Source organism: Mustelus asterias, chromosome 20 (assembly GCF_964213995.1).
Source record: "Mustelus asterias chromosome 20, sMusAst1.hap1.1, whole genome shotgun sequence".
NCBI classification, from domain to species: domain Eukaryota; kingdom Metazoa; phylum Chordata; class Chondrichthyes; order Carcharhiniformes; family Triakidae; genus Mustelus; species Mustelus asterias.
This window is the reverse complement of record NC_135820.1, coordinates 59921708-59942058: the sequence shown is the minus strand read 5'-3', so window position 1 is coordinate 59942058 and position 20351 is coordinate 59921708. Positions and strand designations below refer to the sequence as shown.

Below are 20351 nucleotides of genomic sequence, written 5' to 3'. Positions count from 1 at the left end.
TCTGGTGGGGTTTAGGTATTAGACATCAGTGGCCAGGACAGGGTGTGGTAATTGGGAATCAGAGGCTTCCGCAGGAGGGGCCTTGCAAGCCTTGCTTGGGAGGTTGGAGGCCTTGGGAAACAAATGGCAAAACTCAAGAGTAGGTCAAAGGCCATTTGGGAAGTTTGCATTGCTCAGAAGCTTTGTGGATAGGTCAACGGCCTTTGAGGGGAAATTGGAAGATTTGTGGAGGGGGCAATTGTCTAATCACATGGAGCTAACAGTTCAGGAATGCAGGATCCAGCAGCTTACCTCCTGGATCTAGCAGTCCTCGCCTTCATATTACACACCGGATTTTCCAAGGTCCAGAACATCTGGCTGGCCAGGATTAAATTTGTAAGTGGTGATAAATAGAAGGCATGCAAACTCATCATGACATTTAAAATGACAGGTCCATGAAGCGGATTGGTCATCCACCTCCTGCCCTTCGTCCAATCAAACCAGAAATGGGCTGTTTCGAGGTATGCTGGGGCCAGGATTCTCTTTTCCATCACTTCAACCTCAGATCCAACTCAGACCCATCCATGTTTTAGAGTTAATCATCTGTTCCCCATCCGCCCCCACCCACATCCCCTTGAACAATGTGGCCAGACAAAAATCAGCTCACGCTGAATAAATGCCAACATTAAAGCAGCGGTAACATTAATGGACTTGGAAGAGATGTCAGAACATTGACTAAAGTTGTTGCTTCACCACCAATAGAGACAAGCATACATATATACTTGGTGACACGGTGGTTAGCATGCTGCCTCACAGCTCCAGGGACCTGGGTTCGATTCCTGGCTTGGGTCACTGCATGTGGAGTTTGCACATTCTCCTTGTGTCTGCGTGGGTTTCCTCCGGGTGCTCCGATGTCCTCCCACAGTCCGAAAGATGTGCAGGCTAGGTTGATTGGCCATGCTAAATTGCCCCTTAGTATCCCGGGATATGTAGGTTAGAGGGATTGGCGGGGTAAATGTGTGGGGTTGTGGGGATCGAGCCTGGGTTGGGATTGTGGTCGGTGCAGACTCGATGGGCCAAATGGCCTCTTTCTGCACTGTAGTGATTCTATGATTTCTATAAATATTGGACTTGCCTAATCCCGAAGAATATGCACTGATTACCAGACTGCTTCAAGTGCAGCTTTTGAAAAATTGGACATTTTCACTTCGATTTATTGGTCTGTTGCTTGGTTCAGAGTAGGATTACATTGAACACTGAGCCAAGCTCAGTTTAATAGCCCCAACTGGTTCACAGACACTTACATGTGTTTCTCATAGTGGTGAAAATGTAATTTTCAATTGGAGCCAAACAATTTTTAAAAATGGGATCAGCAATCATGCTGCCAGTTTATAGTGGAGCCCATTGTCCCGATAAATGTTAGCTTGGTTCAGTATGCAGCACTCTTGCCTCTGAATCAGAAAACTGTCGATTTAAGATCACTCCGAGGCTTGGGAACATTATCTGGGCTGAGATATTTGTGTAACGTTGAGAGAGTGCTGCATTGTCCGCAGTTAATCTTTTGAATTATAAACTAAAACTCCATTTGGGCGGCACGGCAGCACAGTGGTTAGCACTGCTGCCTCACAGCAGTAACTTGGCTACCAAATAAACCTGTTGGACTTTAACCTGGTGTTGTGAGACTTCTTACCGCCTCACAGCGCCAGGGACCCGGGTTCGATTCCGGCCTTGGGTCACGGTCCGTGTGGAATTTGCATTTTCTTCCCATGTCTGCATGGGTTTCCTCCATATGCTCCGGTTTCCCCCAATGGTCCAAAGATAGCCAGGTTGACTGGTCATGCTAAATTCTCCCTTAGTGTCAGGGGGACCAGCAGGGTAAAAACGTGGGGTTCTGTGGCTTGGGTGGGATTGTTATCGTGCAAGTTTGATGGGCCAAATGGCCTCCTTCCGCACTGTAGGGATTCTATGATTCTATGATCTGTACGCTTAGTTCCTAATGCAATACTGGAAGGAAAGAGCATTTTCCTGACCAACATTTTTTCCTCAACTAATAATGTTGCAATCAGACTTGCTGACTGTTCAATGTAAAAAAATTGGATTGTGCAAATTACTTGCCGCCTTTGTCGATAGTGAGAGCAATGTAGAAGGAAGTCATTAAATGTGAAGCTCTTTGGGATGTTTTGTGGACCTGATGAGGCACAAATCAAATGCTTGTTGCTCCTTTTCTTTCTTAAAGGGATTAATGTTACTTCAAAGATTTTACATTTTACCCTTAATTTTCCTTCAAATGCGAAGAAACCTCCCCCCCGCCGTAAATTGTAGACATCGGGAATAACAATTCTGGAAATACATAGCAGGCCCATCAGTGTCTGAAAAGAGTGAAGGCAGGATCACATTTTATGGATGTACTCCTCCCTCAAAAGAGCTAAACTGCTTTTATCTGCACAGATGTTGGTGGGCGGGTGAACATTTCTAGCGATATCAGATCGTTTGCAAACTAATTTTACCATTCACAGAATAATAAGCAAGCCAGGGGTCATGGTTCATTTTACCTTAACGAGTCAGACATACCTTTTTGTGAAGTAAAGCTGACTGAATACAGCTGTGATCATTCTATTTACAACTTCCGGACTGCCGATGGCCCCTCAATCAATTATTTATCAGAACACCGCATGACATGACGTGGAATATTGTCACACAATTATCTATTAAAGACATGCAAAGAAGTGAGCTAAAATTATTGTGCATTATACCAGTGAAGGGATGCAACACATATCGTTTTTCTATGTTAATGCAGGGGTTTAGCCACTTTGAGTTAGTTAAAATGTGTGCTAAACTAGCAGAAAAATAAATGTTGTACAAAAACATTAAGTATTTGCGTACTTATATTAGAAGTAACAACCGCGTCTACACTAGGGTGCATTTTGTAAAGCAGAATGATTACACTCCGGCACCAATTGGAAACTTTTGCAACAGTGCAAACTGCAATGACAAGCGAGAAGTAGAACTTTATTTTATTCATTCATGAGACATGGGCATCGCTGGCTGGCCAGCATTTATTGCCCATCCCTAGTTACCCTTGAACTGAGTGGCTTGCTGGGCCATTTCAGAGGGCAGTTGAGAATCAACCACATTGCTGTGGCTCTGGAGTCACTTGTAGGCCAGACCAGGTAAGGACGGCAGATTTCCTTCCCTAAAGGACATTTGTGAACCAGATGGTTTTTTCCAACAATTGAGAATGGTTTTGTGGCCATCAATAGATTCTTTATTCCAGATCTTTTTTATTGAATTCAAATTCCATCATCTGCTGTGGAGGGATTCAAATCTGGGTCCCCAGAACATTAGCTGCATTTCTGGATTAAGAATCTAACAATAATGCCACTAGGCCATCGTCTCCCCTAATGACAGATCATAGATAGACGATGGACAGAATCTTCTCTCGCTCGTGGTGAGCTTAAAGGTGGAAAGGGCATATAATTAAGCAGGATGGTGGCAAACCAGGACACACCTCCTTCCTGCTTCTGCTAGTATCTGGTCCTGGAAGGGAAGGCCCAAGTTCGATCTTCCCACCCTGCCACCAATTCTGGCCCTAATCTGGCCAATTAATGATCACCTGAGGAGCTTACCCCGCCACTGCTGGTGTTAACCCAGCTACAAGTGGACCTGTTGTCGTACAGTGTGCACGGCAACCAAAACCATGCTGCCAGCTTGTCATCACCTGAGGGAAATATGGGGAAAACCCTCCATCAAAGGCATTCAGCGCCTGGGGACTGGGCATCAGGAAGGGAGGGCTCTGCTGGGAGCCACGCCACTGCCTTTGCTTCTGACCCCACCTGCTCCCTTCTCCGTGACCTGCACCATGCAAATTCGTTCCCCTCGATTACTTATCTGTGGTCTGGGTCTCTCCACCATGAAACTCAGGTGCCTCTCCTTCCAGCAGCAGCCACAGTGCCCCCCAGTGGCGCTGCTGAGCACAAGAGCTGCTTGCCTTTGGGTGTCTGGCAACCCTCGGTAGGTAAGACTTCCATTTGCGAGGTTTTGATTTCAGGAGAAGGTCCATATTAGCCTCGACATTGCCTGATTGGCTTGTAGTTGTGATGTGGAGATGCCGGCATTGGACTGGGGTAAGCACAGTAAGCAGTCTCACAACACCAGGTTAAAGTCCAACAGGTTTATTTGGTAGCAAATACCATATTTGCTACCAAATAAACCTGTTGGACTTTAACCTGGTGTTGTGAGACTGCTTACTGGCTTGTAGTTGGGCAGATGTCCCCGAAAAGAGACAGAGCAGATCTCTAGCTGACTCTCCAGCCAGCAGGCAAGGCCACGCCTCAGCAAGATTCCACCCTGAGAATGGAGAACCGCTCAACAGGATGATTGGGCTACCTGGAGCTGTAATGTTATCAACTTACCTCCAGCCTCCACTTTGCTTTGAACACAGGGGCCCAGGTTTTCACCCTCGGGTCAGGTGCACAGGACAATTCCCAGCTCCCCGAATCAGACCTTTAACAATGGCTGCCTGCACCTGATAGATTTTCTCTCCAGGGAAACGGGCAAGATTGAATGTCATGGTGGGTGCCCAGGGAAGAAATGAAGAAGATTCTGGGTGCAGAGGTAGGCAGGGTGGCAGATCTGCCTTAGGGCTCTGACATTCTGTCCAAATTTTCACCCCCAACCGCTCCCCCCCCCAAACCCCCTCCCCCACACATGCTCCCCATTCTCCATCCAGGCCATCATGCCAAACCACGCCACCGCATTCTCCCTACGCTCCCCATAAACCTTCAAACCCTCCATGCCTATTTGTGCACCCCAACCATCCTCCTGGCTTACTATAGCCCCTGCGCCACCTTCGTGGCAACTCATGCCTGCCCATGTCCCTCACCCACCACCTTTTGCACTTACCCCAGCCATGCCAACTCATCCATTATAAATCAAAGTTCTAATTGTCTATTGCAGACTGCACAATATGGTTACTTTATTAAATGAAAAGTCTCCTACACTATTACATTTACATTCCTTCAACTAAATAAAGCCTTATCCCAATAAACATTTCATTCAAGTGCACGATCCCTTTTCAGAACACGATTTTCACACTCTCACTCCTTTATTAACTCTCCGGACATTTCTTTCAAATATGTACAGGGAAGAACGTTTAAATGCCTTGACAGCACCCCATCACAACTCCCCATCACAACTCCTCATTTCACCTCCCCATCACAGCTCCCCATTACACCTCCCCATCACAACTCCCCATCACAACTCCCCATCACAACTCCCCATCACACCTCCCCATCACAACTCCTCATTTCACCTCCCCATCACAACTCCCCATCACAACTCCCCATCACACCTCCCCATCACAACTCCTCATTACAACTCCCCATCACAACTCCTCATCACAACTCCCCATCACAACTCCCCATCACAGCTCCCCATTACACCTCCCCATTACACCTCCTCATCACAACTCCCCTTGACAGCGTCCCGCAACAACTCCCGTTGACAACTCCCCATCACAACCCCCCTTGAAAGGTCCCTTTGATAGATCCCTTTGAGAGGTCTCTAGGTCCCTTTGACATTTCTCTTTGACTGGTCTCTTTGACACGTGCTTTTTATAGTTTTGGCGGTTGATTTTGACAAGCCTGTTGACAGTTCCAATGAACATGATGGAAACGAGTTTAAACTTTTTTAATTCATATTTATGCCTCTTCCAAAGGACACCTGGCCTCCTACAAAGGTGTCTCAGGACATGCTCCAAAGGGATACACTACCTCTCCTGGTGATCCAAATGAATCCACAAAGTTCAGACCTGTTCTTACCAGGCCTCATTTGCAAATGGTGTGTTTTACACTCCTCGCCTACCAAAATCCCACTCCAGTGGAGGCAGTGAATGATTTAAATTGCCAGCTGCCTCCTTTGCACATGCAAAACGCACAGTGTCCCCAATCCCACAAAAATTGGCAAGTGTCGTGTTGGGGATTGGGATTTAGGATTTTCAGCCATTTCCGCTATATGTTTCACAATGGAGTCTCTCTGTCCTGTGGAAAATCTCAGTGTGAGTAGAGGTCACAGATAGGACGGCAGCACTGAGAAGGTGTAATTTGTGGATTCACCTTCTATGATATCCAGCGAAGTTCATTTCTGACGAAAGCAAAGTCCTGCTGCCCAGCCATGAAGGAAGCGAAGATGAAGGTCTCAACACATCCACTGTAGTATTTATTGGAATGCGTCACTGAAAAGATCTAGAGGCACTTACATTCAAAATTTGAGTGTTTATAATTGGTCCACTTAATACAACAACTTTGGGAGCAGAGTTCAGAGCTGCTAATGACTGCCCTGCGAATAGCACTTACCATCTGAAAGCATAGTGTAGTGCTGTTGTTCAGCAGATGACTTGAATTCAATAAATGTAGGAAGCCCCTAATTCTTTCTACTGTACTGTGTACAAGCTTAACATGCACACACAAAGATGAATAGTCAGTACTTCAATATCATAGTTTGATATTTAAATTGATGAAAAAAAAAGCTGTGCGTGAAGCAAAACTGGGAACTGAATTGCAATCTACCAAATACATTTTAAGTCAATTTAATGTGACAGATAAATGGTTCTCTGTTAAACCAGCTGGTTCTCTGTTAAACCAGCTGGTTCTCTCCCTTGGCTATCACGCTTAGCTGGGTGTTTAATCATTGATCGGCTGTGCTGCCAGTTCTACTAATGACCATTTAACATTTGCACTGTCCTTGATGAAGATGTCACTTTGAAAGTGTTTGGCGTTCAATTGTACTCGCTAAGTACTTAGCTAAAGGCTTCCTTGGGATATTAATGGCCCCTAAAGCAAAATAAGTAGATTCTGGCAGGGTAGGGAAGTTAAAAATTCTTTTTGCAAACATATACCTGCTTCCTGAGCCCGTCAGAATCCCTGCACACACGGACAGTCGTGAAAATGCAAGTCACATCTGCCAAAGTAGCCCACCCTCCTCCCATCCCAACCAATCCCCCTTGCAATGCCACAAATTGAAGGTTTCCACCACTGTCGTATCCGACTTATTTTTGCCCCAACCCCTCAAAAAAAAAATCGGAGCAGAATTCTTGAGAGTACCCGGACTTGCTGCTTATGTGGCGATTATCCGAGGAGGAAGATCTGAACCGAATTCAAAAACCAAGGTGACCTAGACTGGGATTTGTTTCCAGGTGAATTTTTGAGCAGGCAGCACACGCTGATGCGATGCACTACGTTGAGGGTTGGAACTTTATCATAGTTCTTTTTGGGGAAACTCTGTGGTAAAATATCAAAAGCCATAGAAACTGGTACAAGAAGAAAGATAAACCACGAGCTTTGGCTTTGAGGGAACCAAATAGCTCTTATTTTGCTCCACTCCCTCTATCCCTTTCTCTCTCTCTCTCTATCTAATTCACTCACTTATTTTCTGTTCTGTACATAGTAGAAAACTTATTCTCTGCCCAATAAAATGCAGGGCAGATATCCCTACAAAAGCTCAAATATAGCTGTGTGTTTGCATTTAACAATCCTTTTCCAAAACAATCCTCATCCAATTTTCTAAAACAATGAAGTGTATGATGGTTCTCATCTTAGAAAAAGAAATGTCCAAAGTCTGCATTGGTTTATATCATGAACTGAAATATTGCTGTTCGTGCCTCCACACCAATGCAAGTTGTTGTGAAACATCTTCAATGGGATTAGTCCCAATGCTTGAAATAGAACCATTGTTCGATGGTCTCTCATTAGTTGTCTGTTCAATATATGCATATCTCCATGTGGTATTGCTTGTAGCATTTATGATTTCACTAAGTGGAAAATGTATCTTTCAAGGCTCAGCAAGGTGTCACAACACATGTATATTCTGAGTTACGCAGTGACAAGATGTAGAATGATATAGAATTACATAAAACACACAGCACAGAAGCAGGCTAGTCCATGTATTCTCTATTCGAGCCTCCTCCCATCTTTTCTCATCTAACTCTGTTTCCATAAGCCTTAGTTCTGTTCCTCCACATATGTTTAATTTCCCTTCCTTACACGTATATCTACACTATTGGCCTCACCCACTCACTGTGGTAGTGCATTCCACATGCTCACCTCTAATTATGTTCCTTCAAACAAAGGGGCTGGATTTTCAATGTAAGGAGTCTAACAACACCAGGTTAAAGTCCAACAGGTTTATTTGGTAGCAAACGCCACTAGCTTTCGGAGCGCTGCTCCTTCGTCAGATGGAGTGAAAATCTGCTCTCAAACAGGGCACAGAGACACAAAATCAAGTTACAGAATACTGATTAGAATGCGAATCTCTACAGCCAACCAGATCTTAAAGATACAGACAATGTGAGTGGAGGGAGCATTAAGCACAGGTTAAAGAGATGTGTATTGTCTCCAGACAGGACAGCCAGTGAGATTCTGCAAGTCCAGCAGGCAAGCTGTGGGGGTTACTGATAGTGTGACATAAACGCAACATCCCGGTTTAGGCTGTCCTCGTGTGTGCGGAACTTGGCTATCAGTTTCTGCTCAGCGACTCTGCGCTGTCGTGTGTCGTAAAGGCCGCCTTGGAGAACGCTTACCCGAAGATCAGAGGCTGAATGCCCATGACCACTGAAGTGCTCCCCCACAGGAAGAGAACAGTCTTGCCTGGTGATTGTCGAGTGGTGTTCATTCATCCGTTGTCGTAGCGTCTGCATGGTTTCCCCAATGTACCATGCCTCGGGACATCAAACTACCCAGCCTTCAGGAGAACAGTGACCACGACACCACACATCCCTGCCACAGCAACCTCTGCAAGACGTGCCGGATCATCGACATGGATGCCATCACCTCACGTGAGAACACCATCTACCAGGTACATGGTACCTACTCTTGCAACTCGGCCAACGTTGTCTACCTGATACGCTGCAGGAAAGGATGTCCCGAGGCATGGTACATTGGGGAAACCATGCAGACGCTACGACAACAGATGAATGAACACCGCTCGACAATCACCAGGCAAGACTGTTCTCTTCCTGTGGGGGAGCACTTCAGCGGTCATGGGTATTCAGCCTCTGATCTTCGGGTAAGCGTTCTCCAAGGCGGCCTTCACGACACACGACAGCGCAGAGTCGCTGAGCAGAAACTGATAGCCAAGTTCCGCACACACGAGGACGGCCTAAACTGGGATGTTGCGTTTATGTCACACTATCAGTAACCCTCACAGCTTGCCTGCTGGACTTGCAGAATCTGTCCTGTCTGGAGACAGTCTGGAGACAATACACATCTCTTTAACCTGTGCTTAATGCTCCCTCCACTCACATTGTCTGTATCTTTAAGATCTGGTTGGCTGTAGAGATTCGCATTCTAATCAGTATTCTCTAACTTGATTTTGTGTCTCTGTGCCCTGTTTGAGAGCAGATTTCCACTCCATCTGACAAAGGAGCAGTGCTCCGAAAGCTAGTGGCGTTTGCTACCAAATAAACCTGTTGGACTTTAACCTGGTGTTGTGAGACTCCTTACTGTGTTTACCCCAGTCCAACGCCGGCATTTCCACAGCTGGATTTTCAATGCAGGGTCAGAAATTCTAGGTCCCAAACTCATGGCCTGAGCTGCATGGCACCTGCGGTGCCAACCAACTACAAATTCAAAAGGCTTAATTGGCCAGAGGGGCAAGTTCAGCGCCCAATTAGAGATGCCAAGCGCATCAAGGAGGTGTAGGAAAATGCCTGCCCTCAGGCTCACCTAGTGCCAGTGACAAGGTAAGGTTGTTGGGGGCTGTCATTGCCTTGTTGACCTGTGAAGGTCATAAGGTCAACAAAAACAGACAGAAGTCTTCCACAGCAATGGAAGAGCCAGCACTCATGCTGATGCTAGTGGATCTTTCTCAAGGCTGTCGCCAAATAAATTTATTGGTGCCCCGTAATGAACCTGATGTGCTGTTCTGGTTTGCCAGGAAAATCTTCGAAAAAATGTTTCCATTCTGGGCAGTCGCCTTAACAAGCTCCATAGCGAGCTTAAGGATCCAATCATTGGAGGCGAGCACCTTCCCTACCGTCAGTCCATTGGAAATTTGGAACTGTCTCGGAGGCCTCGGGATGCCAACACTACCTTCAGCACTGCATTTTTTAAAGATGGCACTCATCAGGTCCCGACCCCACAGCCCAATAAGTACAGCCTATCGGTCTATTCTGTCACCCCTTTCCTCATTTTAAAGACCTCTATTATGTCAGCCCTCAGCCTTCTCTTCTCAAGAGCAAAAAGGCCTAACTTGTTCATTCTTTCTTGATAGTCTTTTAATTTCACTGTTCTTGTTACGCTGGTAACTCTTTACAGCGTTTTATTACCCTTTTCATGATACGGTGACTCAGTCTGTACATCGTACTCCAAGTATGATCTAACAAGGGTTACCACGTTTGAATAAGTTCACTGCTTTTGAATTCCAACCCTTTGGAAATTAATCCTCATTTTTGGTTTGCGTTTTGGATTGCCTTATTAACCTCGGTCACCACTTGTAGGGATTTGGATAGCTGTCCTCCTTTAACTCTTCTACCCCATTGAGATCCATAGGGTTGAATGTTCCAGGCCGGTGGGAAACAGACTTGGAGGCGGGGGGAGCGGGAAAATCAGAGGAGCGACACAGGTTGGACTCCAAGGCATTCAGACCTTTCAGGGCAATTAAGGCCCCACTTAGGAGACACTTTGCAATGGCGCTGGTTTTTTCCTGCCTTTGGTGCACCTCCACAACTAATGTGATGCCCATTCTGCAGCTTTATTTATACTTTCTTGTCATTTGCCGTCCACAGTGTTGACGATTCATTCAGCAGCTGCCCCGCGCCCCCTTCCCGCCCCCAATTTAATCTTTTCTTTTAAAATTTTGAAATTGTACTTTTGATCCCAAAATCAGTATCAGACATTGTGAAAACAGTGGTCCCTGCATTGTTCCTTCTGGGATTCTAAATCCCATCTCCTACCACAAATGCGGAATAACTAACCCCCGCCCCCTCCCCCCCCCCCCCCCCCCCCCCCCCCCGCCCCCCCGCCCCCCATTTTCTGTTTCACATCTTGAAGCCAGCAAGTTATCCATTCAGCTACTTGTTCCCTGACACTGCATTCTCGGTCCTTATTCATTAATCTCTTATGCGGTATCTTATCAAATGCCTTGTAAGTCCATGCCCATGTTTTGTTAAACAGCGGCTTGTTGATGGTGGCTGTCACCAAAAGGAGATACCAATTAGGGGGCAGGTATTTGCTTACAAATAAGACTGAGAGTCACAAGACACCTTGACCACATTCAACAGTGGCAATTGCAAAGAGCTGGATGAGGGATACCTGCTAACGATTCAAACAAAAGAATGGTACATGGCACAAGGAGCCATAGGAATGGGAATCAGAACAAAACAAAGCAAAGATGCTCGAAAGATTTATGTTCTTTGTAAATCATTGTAATTTTAAGGTGAGAAAAATTAAATAGAAAGACGTTGCCTGAGCAGACACTTTATTCAGTGTGCTCCATTCAGTGTATTTTTATAGAAGATAATAGATTCATCAGGCATTTTAATAACAGGACTAATTTTATTGCTGGCATGAAGCATTAAACTGTGGGCTCTCTCCTTACTATATCCCCTGGTAACATCACTGATGGGAAGCATCCCAAGGAGGATCCATAGCAAACAGAAGAACTAAGCATTACCTGTCTGCAATAGGTTTTCCTCAGATCAGGTTATTGCAAAGCTATATTCAGACTTAGCATTGCCCCCTGTTCTTTGAATCAAGGTCAGTCTATTCCCCACCCCCCAACCCAACACAATTGTTGTCATCGGAATGGCCCAGCATAGACAAGAGACCAAATTAAGGCTCTCAAAACAGTCAATAAAACAGGCATTTAATTAAAACATCAAACATCAGACAAAAGGATGTCCCTGTATTTTCCTTTGCCTTTAGGTTAGATAACAGAAACAGGAAAATATAATCTTTATACAAAAAAAACCCAAAAATACATTTCTGAGAATAATAAAGAAAATCTCACTGATGCTGTCCAAAATACTGCTAAATTGAATTTGCATTTACTTAAGTCAGCTTTAGCTCCATGAACTGAGTGGGGAAATTCTATCACAAATGATGTCGCTCACGAAAGATCAATTGACTACACTGGTAATTGTGCAGAGGAAGAATTGATTTAATCAGTTTTTGCAGTAAGCCTCTAGAGTTTGCCATTAGTGCAACCCACAGAAGGCTACTGGGAAAAAAATGACTCAAAACGATTTTAGTGCTGCACAGGAAATAGAATAAACGGGACTGGAACTTTAGATATAATCTCATCAAGAAGCTTTTCAGTTGTGCAGAGCATTTTTATATTTCTTTTACCTCCCCTTCCTCCCCGCCCCGCCACCCCCATACGTATTCAGTTCCAGAGCGTCGTTCATTGTTGAGTAAGCCAGCAAGTAGATCATTGTATCCTGCATGGGGTGTTATTCTGGGCTTGATTAACGGGAGTAGAATTTCAATGAGATGATGCATCATATTTCCCCAGGACAAGCACTGTCTAATCCAGAATCATTAAACTATATTGCATATCTTAAAAAGTTAGTGCACAATTTCGGCTACTTGATATGTTGGCCTTTACTAAGTAGACGTGTGTCTCCCCTTCCATTCTAAATCTCAATTAACCTTTATTTAGTATTTATTTTAAAACTAAATTTAAAATATTCATTTATTTTACTCACGGAAAATATACCTGCCTACTTGGATGCACAGTTTAATTTTGAGGTTTCTTTGGAGCAAGGCAATTTGCTTACAACACCTTTGCATCACGTGCAGTACAATTATATGAAGAGTCATCCACTTTTATCTCATTTAGGAGATGCGGCAGGAGTGGTACAAGATTGGTTTGACTCCCACCTTCCATTACAGTAATCATGCAATCCTCTATGGTTACCTCTCTGACAGATTTTGTTCAACAATCCTGAGGAATAACATGACCGTAATAAATCAAGCTTCTCAGGAGGCATTAATACAGGAGAGATTGCAGCTCATTTTAACCTTTGTGCCATTCCCTTCAAATTATTGTCAATAAAATTAAAGAACTAAACTCTGGTTCCAATAGACAGATAAACAAGGCAGATTTTATTACTTCAGTACTTGACATGTTATTTGCACTTTTGTTGCAACAAACTTCAAGGTGACTTTGACATTTTCTGTATAATCCTAATCCCCTGATTTGTACTATGCAAATTCCTTAATAACTTATTTTCTTATTTTTCCCTTTCATTGCTTTCCCATCCATTTATCCCTTCAACTGTTCACGCATGGCAGGAGGAGTGCTTATTCCTACTCATATTACCTGTAAGTATCAGCTCAAGTAGAAATTTCCCTTCACTAGTCTCCAGGCTTTTCCTATAACCAAGGAAAGCTGCTTAGAGTAGATAGCTCAACTATTTACAGAACTTAAAACAGCATTTGTAAATGCATAAGGCATTCTTAAAAGTGTGTTTTAATATACTCTAATGTTTGAATTTAAATCATTTATAATTGTAGAATGTTTTATAATTTGCTAGCTAAATAATCCTACCATTGCGATTGCCCGCAAGTTTTGTGATGTCATTGCATAATGTTGAAAGGCTAGAGAAGACCTGCCACCAGCAGAAATAGCTTATCACTACAGCCTTTGGTCATTTGGAATAATATTAACAGCAATCAGTCGTCCACTGTGCCCATAAATTGGATTTAGCACTTACATAAAAGTAGAGTTAACTCTGGACATTGTAGGATCTTTCCCAACACCGCTTAATATGTGATAAAGCTGTGTATTGAATTTTCAAGGCAAATCTTTGGGAATGATATGAATGAAATAGAACTGATGAATTCTTACTGTCGATTCGCTGTTGTAAGAATGATGCAGGGTCTCAGGGCATTATTATATGAACACAGTGCGGAGTAGGAACTCAAGTCCTTGAGCATTGAGACCCAATCCCCATGTGAAGAGATGCTGAAATGCAGCACATTTTTTCTTCATAGGAAACAGAGGGAGACCAGTGGGCAAATTAGCTCAGGCCACCTTTGCTTTACACTCTTTTAGGCGGTAAAGTAAATTAAAGTTAATTTATTAGTCACAAGTAAGGCTTACATTAACACTGCAATGAAGTTACTGTGAAATTCCCCCCGCCGCCACACTCCAGAGCCTGATCGGGTCAATGCACCCTAACCAGCACATCTTTCAGATTGTGGGAGGAAACCGGAGCACCCGGAGGAAACCCACGCAGACACGGGGAGAATCTGCAGACTCCGCACAGGCAGTGACCCAAGCCGGGAATCGAACCCGGGTCCCTGGTGCTGTGAGGCAGCAGTGCTAACCACCGTGCCACCTTGCTGCACCCAGGCTGGTCCACAGGCCAGCATTGGAAAATGTGTGGCAGCAGACTATTTTCCTACACTTTCTGGTTGAAGATGCTGTGAGGCATTGGGGCATATATTAGAGTTGGGGGAGGTGGGGGGGGGGGGGGGGGGGGGGGGGAGAATTAAAAGGGAAAAATAATCAGATTATTTTATTCTTAAACTGCTACATCTGTGCCTTATTAAAATGGCCTTAGTGTGTTCATATGCAAAAGTGTTTACATTACACTTGTAATGATGCTTGCTGCTGATCATAGGTAATGGTAGACTATCATGATGTGATTGTGTATTTTTGGGACATGGTCTGAGCTAATACCAATTATGGTGTTTAATCATCTGTAATTTACAGACAACATTGTAGGCCCATTGCAAACAGATGGTGAGCAGCTTTTTACTTGCATTTTAAGTCACTACAAATATGTATATTTTACCAATGTGCAATTGCTTATGGGTTTGTCTAATACTAGTCTGGCAGTTATTCTAACAGGGACCATAACCTATCTATTCATATTATTTAAAATCTGAATCTGTGTATGCACCCGTCATCATGATTTTTATAACATTCCTTGGCAACTAGTTACAGTGTTAAGAAGGTACATAACTTTGAGTAATTTAGAATTTTCCAATGTAAACTCTTGCCCGTCACAATGTAACTGCAGCTTCTGACCACAGCTGGGACAATGGGCGGCACTTTTCCAGCCGCCCGCGCCCCAAGACCGGGAATCCCCAACCTGAGCTCAATGGACCTTTGAATGGTCCGCCAAATTTTTGATCTCGCCCGCCACAATTCCCGCAGCGGGCGAGACAGGAGAATTTCAGCCAATGTAATGAAGTTCCTCATGCCAGTTTCCATTTTGTTTATCCCTTTAATGCAAATTACTTTTAAAAAATTATTTTATCCGTTTTATGAATACGTCCCATACGTCATAGAAAGATGCGGATTAATCCGGGATAGTCAGCACGGATTCGTGAAGGGCAAGTCGTGCCTCACAAATTTGATAGAATTTTTTGAGGAGGTAACTAAGTGTGTTGATGAAGGTAGGGCGGTTGATGTCATATACATGGATTTTAGTAAGGCGTTTGATAAGGTCCCCCATGGTCGGCTTATGATGAAAGTAAGGAGGTGTGGGATAGAGGGAAAGTTGGCCGCTTGGATAGGTAACTGGCTGTCTGATCGAAGACAGAGGGTGGTGGTCGATGGAAAATTTTCGGATTGGAGGCAGGTTGCTAGCGGAGTGCCGCAGGGATCAGTGCTTGGTCCTCTGCTCTTTGTGATTTTTATTAATGACTTAGAGGAGGGGGCTGAAGGGTGGATCAGTAAATTTGCTGATGACACCAAGATTGGTGGAGTAGTGGATGAGGTGGAGGGCTGTTGTAGGCTGCAAAGAGACATAGATAGGATGCAAGGCTGGGCTGAAAAATGGCAAATGGTGTTTAACCCTGATAAATGTGAGTGATTCATTTTGGTAGGACTAATTTAAATGTGGATTACAGGGTCAAAGGTAGGGTTCTGAAGACTGTGGAGGAACAGAGAGATCTTGGGGTTCATATCCACAGATCTCTAAAGGTTGCCACTCAAGTGGATAGAGCTGTGAAGAAGGCCTATAGTGTGTTAGCTTTTATTAACAGGGGGTTGGAGTTTAAGAGCCGTGGGGTTATGCTGCAACTGTACAGGACCTTGGTGAGACCACATTTGGAATATTGTGTGCAGTTCTGGTCACCTCACTATAAGAAGGATGTGGAAGCGCTGGAAAGAGTGCAGAGGAGATTTACCAGGATGCTGCCTGGTTTGGAGGGTAGGTCTTATGAGGAAAGGTTGAGGGAGCTAGGGCTGTTCTCTCTGGAGCGGAGGAGGCTGAGGGGAGACTTAATAGAGGTTTATAAAATGATGAAGGGGATAGATAGAGTGAACGTTCAAAGACTATTTCCTCGGGTGGATGGAGCTATTACAAGGGGGCATAACTATAGGGTTCGTGGTGGGAGATACAGGAAGGATATCAGAGGTAGCTTCTTTACGCAGAGAGTGGTTGGGGTGTGGAATGGACTGCCTGCAGTGATAGTGGAGTCAGACACTCTAGGAACATTTAAGCGGTTATTGGATAGGCACATGAAGCACACCAGGATGATAGGGAGTGGGATAGCTTGATCTTGGTTTCAGATAAAGCTCGGCACAACATCGTGGGCCGAAGGGCCTGTTCTGTGCTGTACTGTTCTATGTTCTATGTCCCCATCTTTAAATTCATTTCATTTTAAGTTTGAACGCCCCTAAGTTTATTTTTGCTCTGGTAGTTTCTTCCCTGATAAACAAATAAACCAACACATCTTGTTCCAGGGCTCCCTGCTCCTTTTAGATAAATATATATTGTCCTGTTGGCTCCTAGAAATTAATGGCGCTGCCTGTTTTACTAGATATAAATATTAAATGTTTTCCGCTGCTCATTTTTCCTCCTACAACTCACTGCAGTCTGTTCACTGAAGGATAAATAAATGTATTACCCTTCTGTTTGCTGAAATTTAATGGTGCACCCTGCTCCCTGAGATATAAATAAAAAAGCCCCTGCTGTTTGTTAAAATTTCTTTCTATTGCCTCCTCACCTGATCTATAGAAACTCTACCTGCTTCCCCAAAATTCAATGCCGCTGTCTCTTCGATTCATAATTAAATGTCCCCCACTGTCAGTCTCTCCTCCGCCTTCATGATTTACGATAAATAATTAAATATCTGACTGGAAAGTGTGCTGATGGATGCTAAGATGGTGACAACAGTTTGCAGAAACCCATTCCAGAACAGTTCGAGCTTGGGAAGAAAATTCAGAGCAAAGATAGAGAGAGAAGGGTAGAATTTTCTAGTATTTGTACCCAGAGACGTGGAACACAATGCAAATGATCGAGCAAAGGCGATCCGAAGAACATAGAATCATAGAATCCCTACACTGCAGAAGGAGGCCATTCGGCCCATCGAGCCTGCACCGCCAACAATCCCACCCAGGCCGTATCCCTGTAACCCCATGTATTCACCCTCCTAATCCCCCTGACACCCCCAGAGGCAATTTAGCATGGCCAGTCCACCTAACCTGCACATCTTTGGAGTGTGCGAGGAAACCGGAGCACCCGGAGGAAATTGCACTGTAATTCAAATTTCCTTGATTTTCACTTTGTCCATCAATCCCTGTACCCAACCACATCTGAAGGTCTTTTAACATTAGGACCAGATAGTCACCTGAATCAAGTACGCATCAAGACTGCAAGAAACTACAAGCGTTGTGAACGAAGCTCAGTCCATCACACAAACCAGCCTCCCATCCATCGACTCCGTCTACACTTCCCGCTGCCTCGGAGAAGCAGCCGGCATAATCAAAAACCCCACACATCCCGGGCATTCTCTCTACCACCTTCTTCCGTCGGGAAAAAGATACAAAAGTCTGAGGTCACGTACCAACCGACTCAAGAACAGCTTCTTCCCTGCTACTGTCAGACGTTTGAATGGACTTACCTTGCATTAAGTTGATCTTTCTCTGCAACCCAGCCATGAATGTAGCACTACATTCTGCACCTTCTCTTTTCCTTCTTCCCTATGCACTCTATGAGTTGTATGCTTTGTCTGTATAGCAGGCAAGGAACAATCCTTTTCATTGTATACCAATACATGTGACAATAATATATCAAATCAAATCAAAATATCAGTAGATCCAGACCAATTAAAGTCACTTCAGCCTGTGAATCCTGATTTTTATTTTTTTGCTGACTATACATCTGCTTGCTCTTGCCAAGGAGGAGACATTGGCAATTCCAGCCTTGGGTCACTGTCTGTGTGGAGTTTGCACATTCTCCCCGTGTCTGCGTGGGTTTCCTCCCACAGTCCAAAGATGTGCGGATTAGGTTGATTGGCCATGCTAAATTGATCCTAGTATCAGGGGGATTGGAGGAGTAAATATGTGGGGTTACAGGGATAGGGCCTGGATGAGATTGTGGTCGGTGCAGACTCGATGGGCCTCCTTCTGCACTATAGGAATTCCATGATATAAGAACAAAGAGAATGACCAAGTGGAGGCCAATAGAGTGAAGTGCCACCAGCAACAAGAACACCCCCCAGGCAATTTCCCACCCGAGGAGAGGAGATGTCTGTGAGATGGCTTTGCAAAGGAGGTTATTTCCAATTCTGTAACTATGATGACTTAGAGCCCCGGACCCAATGTAGCCGAGCCTCAGCTGGTCACCATGAATGTCACCAATGCCATTTCCTAATTCCCTAGGGGGAGTTAGAATCAAGAGGGCACCTGTGCAGGGGTGAGGGACTTCAGTTCCGTGGATGTATTGGAGAAGCTGAGACTGTTCTTCTTGGAAGAGACAGGATTGAACCTGTTGTAAGCGGCACTGTAAACTGCTTCAATGTGTTTGCAGGGGCTCGATCCCTGGCGGGGTGGTGGTGGGGGGGGGGGGGGCGTCGGTGGGGAGGTGTTTAATCAGATGGAAATGTATTTAAATGTATGTAAATCAGGTTCATGCCCATTGTGAGCGTGAACCTAGTTATGTTGCCCAGTGAATTGTGGCGAAAATCATAAGTTGCGATCTCACCAGCGAGATTTGCAACTTCTGGGTCAGATATTGAGCCCTTCCGCTGATCCAGCGGATGGTGAACACGGGCTTAAAATCCCACCCATAATTTCTGAATAAGAGTTACCCCAGGCTCTTGGTGGTCAGGAATTCAGTGATGGCAATGCGATTGAATGTTAAGGGAAGATGTGTATAATCTCTCTTCGTAAAGATGGTCAATGCCTGGTTCTTGTGTGGGGCAAATATTTGATTTGATTTGATTTATTATTGTCACATGTATTAACATACAGTGAAAAGTATTCTTTCTAGCGTGCTATACAGACAAAGCATACCATTCATAGAGAAGGAAATGAGAGAGTGCAGAACGTAGTGTTACAGTCTTGGCTAGGGTGTAGAGAAAGATCAACTTAATGCAAGGTACATCCATTCAAAAGTCTGACAGCAGCAGGGAAGAAGCTGTTCTTGAGTCGGTTGGTACGTGACTTCAGACTTTTGTATCTTTTTCCCGACGGAAGAAGGTGGAAGAGAGAATGTCCGAGGTGTGTGTGGTCCTTACTTATGCTGGCTGCTTTGCTGAGGCAGCGGGAAGTTTAGACAGAGTCAATGGATGGGAGGCTGATTTGCGTGATGGATTGGGCAACATTCACGGTGTTTTGTAGTTTCTTGGGGTCTTGGGCAGAGCAGGAGCCATACCAAGCTGTGATACAACCGGAAAGAATGCTTTCCATCGTGCATCTGTAAAGGTTGGTGAGAGTCGTAGCTGACATGCCAAATTTCCTTAGTCTTCTGAGAAAGTAGAGGCGTTGGTGGGCTTTCTTAACTATAGTGTCGGCATCAGGGGGACCAGGACAGGTTGTTGGTGAACTGGACACCTAAAAATTTGAACCTCTCTACCCTTTCTACTTCGTCCCCATTGACGTAGACAGGGGCATGTTCTCCTTTACGCTTCCTGAAGTCGATGACAATCTCTTTCATTTCGTTGACATTGAGGGAGAGATTATTGTTGCCGCACCAGTTCACCAGATTCTCTATCTCTTTCCTGTACTTGTCACTCACCTACCAAAACCTGAATGTTGTCCTGGGTTTGCTGTATGTGGGAACAGACTGCTCTTGTATCTGACGAATCTCGAATGGTACTGAACACAGTACAATCATCAATCAACATCCCCACTTCTGACTTGATGATGGAAGGATTTTTATTTATCAAGCAATTAAAAATGGTTGAACCTTCAACAGGACCTGCAGCGATGTTCTGCAACTGAGATGATTGGTCTCCAACAATCACAAGCATCTTCCTTGGTACTACGTGTGACTCCAAGTAGTCTGGGGACTCCCCCCAGATTCCCAATGAATCAGCGAGGACACCTCGGTCAGATTCTGCCTTGATGTCAAGGGTAGTCACTTCCTCTTCAATCTGGAATTCAGCTCTTTTGTCCATAATTGAATCAGGAAT

At 44.6% G+C, this 20351-nt stretch overlaps 1 protein-coding gene across 2 annotated transcripts in view; it reads left to right on the top strand.

Annotated features, from left to right (window-relative positions):
- Positions 1 to 20351, top strand: part of ptprt (protein tyrosine phosphatase receptor type T) — a 999403-nt gene that overhangs the window by 782759 nt on the left and 196293 nt on the right. For both annotated transcript variants that reach the window (XM_078236146.1, XM_078236147.1), the window contains exon 14: positions 13269 to 13298. In XM_078236146.1, the coding sequence (XP_078092272.1) occupies positions 13269 to 13298 (30 nt within the window). The remainder of the gene's footprint in view (positions 1 to 13268; positions 13299 to 20351) is intronic.